This window comes from Piliocolobus tephrosceles, chromosome 8 (assembly GCF_002776525.5).
Source record: "Piliocolobus tephrosceles isolate RC106 chromosome 8, ASM277652v3, whole genome shotgun sequence".
NCBI classification, from domain to species: Eukaryota; Metazoa; Chordata; class Mammalia; order Primates; family Cercopithecidae; genus Piliocolobus; species Piliocolobus tephrosceles.
The window spans coordinates 5132653-5136859 of NC_045441.1; the positions used below are offsets into that span (position 1 = coordinate 5132653).

The following is a 4207-nucleotide window of genomic DNA, read 5'->3' on the forward strand; positions in this document are numbered from 1 at the left end:
AAAAAAAAAAAAAAAAAACCTTATCTTTACAATAAAGTGTCCTCATACTGTGGTATATATACATCTCAAAAAATATTTGGAATATTTTTGTTTCCCTTTCTTAACTGACTGGAATGCATAGTTCTATAAACCGTGGGGTTAAACTTCTAGCTGAGGTATTTAATATCCTACATCAGCTTCCAAATATCTGAACTGGATTGGCAGAGTCCACTTTTAACAAATTACGTGTGTAGGGAGCACAGCAGAGAACTGGGATATCTAACCCAAGGATCAGGGACTAAGGCGTTAATTTTGCCCATGGGAGAAGCCCCCCCCCCCCCAACTGCAAGCTCATTTTATACATAATGCTAATAAGCTTGGTGATTTGGTTTCCAAGTCACCAAGAAATTAGGAAGGACAGGGGCTGTTAATGATGGTAGGATGGTCACGAGGAAAAATGACAACTGTCGGCAAAACGAGAGAGAGAAAAATACTTTTATAAACTCAATGTTGCAGGCCAGGCCTGGTGGTTCACTCCTATAATCCCAGCACTTTGGGAGGCCAAGGCAGGTGGATCACCTGAGGTCAGGAGTTCAAGACCAGCTGGCCAACATGGTGAAACTCCATCTCTACTAAAAATACAAAAATCAGTCGAGCATGGTAGCAGGTGCCTGTAATCCCAGCTACTTAGGAGACTGAGTCAGGAGAATTGACTGAACCTGGGAGGCAAAAGTTTCAGTGAGCTGAGATCGCACCACTGCACTCCAGCCTGGGTGACAGAGCAAGACTCCATCTCAAATACATAAAAAATAAAATAAAATAAATAAACTCAACACTACAGTCTGGCTGTTTGATATGGGGTACACCAAACCCTCAACTCAAAATAACTTGTCATCCCTTGTTTTAAGGGTCATTCTTTGTTTTAAGGACGCAGGAAAGTATACAATTTAAGAACAATTTGGTTTTTTAATCAGAAATTAGGAGTGGGGGAGTCATGCTTGAAATAGCAACCCTTAGTTATCTGGAAAATATTTTCCTGAACATCAGTTTCCCAAAAGTTCTGGGTTGCTGAGATTTTGTTTTATATTTAGCCTGGGGATATTACTGTATTCTTCTGGGTTCTTTTATTAATTTTCAAAATATTTACAGGTAATAATACCTAATTATTTCATTGATATAACAATTGATATAACTAATTCAGTATAGTAAAGAAGCAAAAAAATTTTGGGAAGAAAAATTATATGAGCTGGTAGAGTTTTGTTTCTGTTCTTTTTATACTTCTAAGATGAATCAATGTGATTTTACAGATTAATACTGATTATAGTAACTCCCTTCTTGGAATACATTTCTTCCACATATATGTGGAAGAGTAGTTGGTAATCTCAAGTTTGTAATAAATGACATGATCATTAAAATAGCCCTGATCCTGTCTTGGGGTACAAATACTCTGTGTGAAGTGTCCGCTTTCCCTATTTCAGCCTTCTGTTTTACCTACTCATTTTCATGTTCTCCCAGATGTTGAAAGTGATCTTGGTATCTGATTCCTCCATACCCCAGTGCTTCCTGCTCATTTGCTCATCTTTCTTTTGCTTGCTGGACTTGCTTCTTGTTTTGCTTTCTTTGGTCAGCTGGCTTCTGGAGAGGCACTTTTTTGATGAGGCAACCCCTTCTGTGGTGTCCCCGAGGCCCCTGCTGGGAGGGGCTGCTGAGCTGTGGGCTCCTTAAGCCTCCTTGCAGAAGCGATGGTGTTGGGTGAAGAATATGGAATCATAAACGCAAGGCCATCAAACCAGTCCTCTGCTTTTTCCTTGTAAGCCAACGATGGGGCCTTTGATTCCAGACTCTAAGGTAGCTTTTGAGTCTGTTTTGTTTCCAGCCCACGGCTCAGCCATGGCACAGCGTACGGGATGGAGTCATGGGAGTTAAAGGCCTGCAGAAGCGCAGAGAGATGCCTGCGTCCACCTCGATTGTAAATACCTTTGTTTAAAATTTAGAAAATTAGGCCAGGCGCGGTGGCTCACGCCTGTAATCCCAGCACTTTGGGAGGCCGAGGTGGGCGGATCACGAGGTCAAGAGATCGAGACCATCCTGGCTAACATGGTGAAACTCCGTCTCCACTAAAAATACAAAAAAAAAATTAGTCAGGCGTGGTAGCGGGTACCTGTAGTCCCAGCTACTCGGGAGGCTGAGGCAGGAGAATGGCGTGAACCCGGGAGGTGGAGCTTGCAGTGAGCTGAGATCGCACCACTGCACTCCTGCCTGGGCGACAGAGCGAGACTCCATCTCAAAAAAAAAAAAAAAAAAAAAATTTTAGAAAATTGGCTTTCTTAACTTTTTTTTTTTTTTTTTTTTTTTTTGATAGAGTCTCGCCCTGTCACCCAGGCTGGAGTGCAGTAGCGCAATCTCTAATCACTGCAGCCACCTCCTCCCAGGTTGAAGCAATTCTCCTGCCTCAGCCTCCCAAGTAGCTGGGCTTACAGGTGCCTGCCACCATGCCTGACTGATTTTTGTAGAGACAGGGTTTCGCCATGTTGGCCAGGCTGGTCTCGAATTCCTGACCTCAAGTAATCTGCCCCCTCCACCTCCCAAAGTGCTGGGATTACAGGCGTGAGCCACCGCCCCTGACCAACTTGCTTAACTCTCATAGCCTGACGTATACTGTGTGTCTATATCATACCACTTGGGAAACCCCAGTATGTTTTGAGGGAAACAGTAAGGCTGATTACTTGTGCTGATATCCCAAACTTATATTTAAAGTTGTATAGAGTTTGTTTTTTGGTATTTTTATTTTAATTTTCCCTCCACTTTATTGAAGTATAATTAAAATTGTATCTGTTTAAGGTATACAGTGTGATGTTTATATACACATGCCTTTTGAGGTGATCACCACAGTCAAGTTAATTAACATATCTATCACCTCAAATAGTTACGTTTTTGTGATAAGCGCACTTAAGATCTACTGTCTCAGCGTATTTCAAGTACAAGATACGGTATTATCAACTACAGTTACTATGCTGTATGTTAGATCTCCAGAAAAAGTTTCTTGGTTTCTTTTCTTGAGACAGTATCTCGCTCCGTCTCCCAGGCTGGAGTGCAGTAGCAGGATCGGTCTTAGCTCGCTGCAGCCTCAACCTCCAGTCCTGGGCTCAAGCAGTCCTCCCACCTCAGCCTCCCGAGTAGCTCCCTGGGACTACAAAGGCACCACCATGCCTAGCTAATTGTTTTGTTTTTATTGTTATTTTTGTAGAGATGGAGTCTCAGTATTTTGCCCAGGCTAATCTTGAACTCCTGGGCTCAAGCAGTCCTCCTGCCCCGGCCTCCCAAAGTGTTGGGATTACAGGCGTGAGCCACCACATCCAGCCTCAGAAAAGTTTTATAGGATTTAAGTAATAATATTGTCTGTATTTTATTGACCTTGTGGCATCTTCCTGTACCAAGCACTTGATACAAACAGGATGAAGTGATTTGCTCTGTGCTGATTTGTGGTGAGCATGAGGGGAACTTGCTGGGAAATCACTGGGAACGTGGGAGCTAGTTATCTACGTTGTCACTGTCTGCATGTATCAGCTCTTATTTCTGAATTTGGCTTTTTTGCAGGTCCCTAGCTGTTGGTAGTAAGTCCGGTTATAAATTTTTCTCCCTTTCTTCTGTGGATAAGCTGGAACAGATCTATGAATGCAGTAAGTGTTTGCTTTATTTTTCCCCTTCTTAAAAAAAAAAAAAGTTGAATTGGAATGCTGTCTAAAATTCAGACACTGTGGTTGAAGTCAAGACACCTTCTGACCAGTCCTCTGCTTCTACCTTCATCTCTCCAAGAGGTGGCAACTGGTGATAACCTGTGGCTGTCTGCCCTGATCTGTGCATTTGCCTACATAGGAGTGCAGATACCAAGGGAGCTCTGTTCATGAGGGTCTTCAGTACATGAGCTCATACCATATGTACTGGTCTGTAACTTCTCTTCCCCACCTTTTTTTTTTTTTTTTTGAGACGGAGTCTCGCTCTGTCGCCCAGGCTGGAGTGCAGTGGCCAGATCTCGGCTTACTGCAAGCTCTGCCTCTCGGGTTTACACCATTCTCCCGCCTCAGCCTCCCGAGTAGCTGGGACTACAGGCGCCCGCCACCTCGCCCGGCTAGTTTTTTGTATTTTTTAGTAGAGACGGGGTTTCACCATGTTAGCCAGGACTCGATCTCCTGACCTCGTGATCCGCCCGTCTCGGCCTCCCAAAGTG

General features: G+C 43.5%; 1 protein-coding gene across 7 annotated transcripts in view; it reads left to right on the top strand.

Annotated features, from left to right (window-relative positions):
- WIPI2 (WD repeat domain, phosphoinositide interacting 2) overlaps positions 1-4207 on the top strand; it is a 48033-nt gene that overhangs the window by 6253 nt on the left and 37573 nt on the right. For all 7 annotated transcript variants that reach the window (XM_023197866.2, XM_023197867.2, XM_023197868.2 and 4 more), the window contains one exon: positions 3577-3659. In XM_023197866.2, the coding sequence (XP_023053634.1) occupies positions 3577-3659 (83 nt within the window). The remainder of the gene's footprint in view (positions 1-3576; positions 3660-4207) is intronic.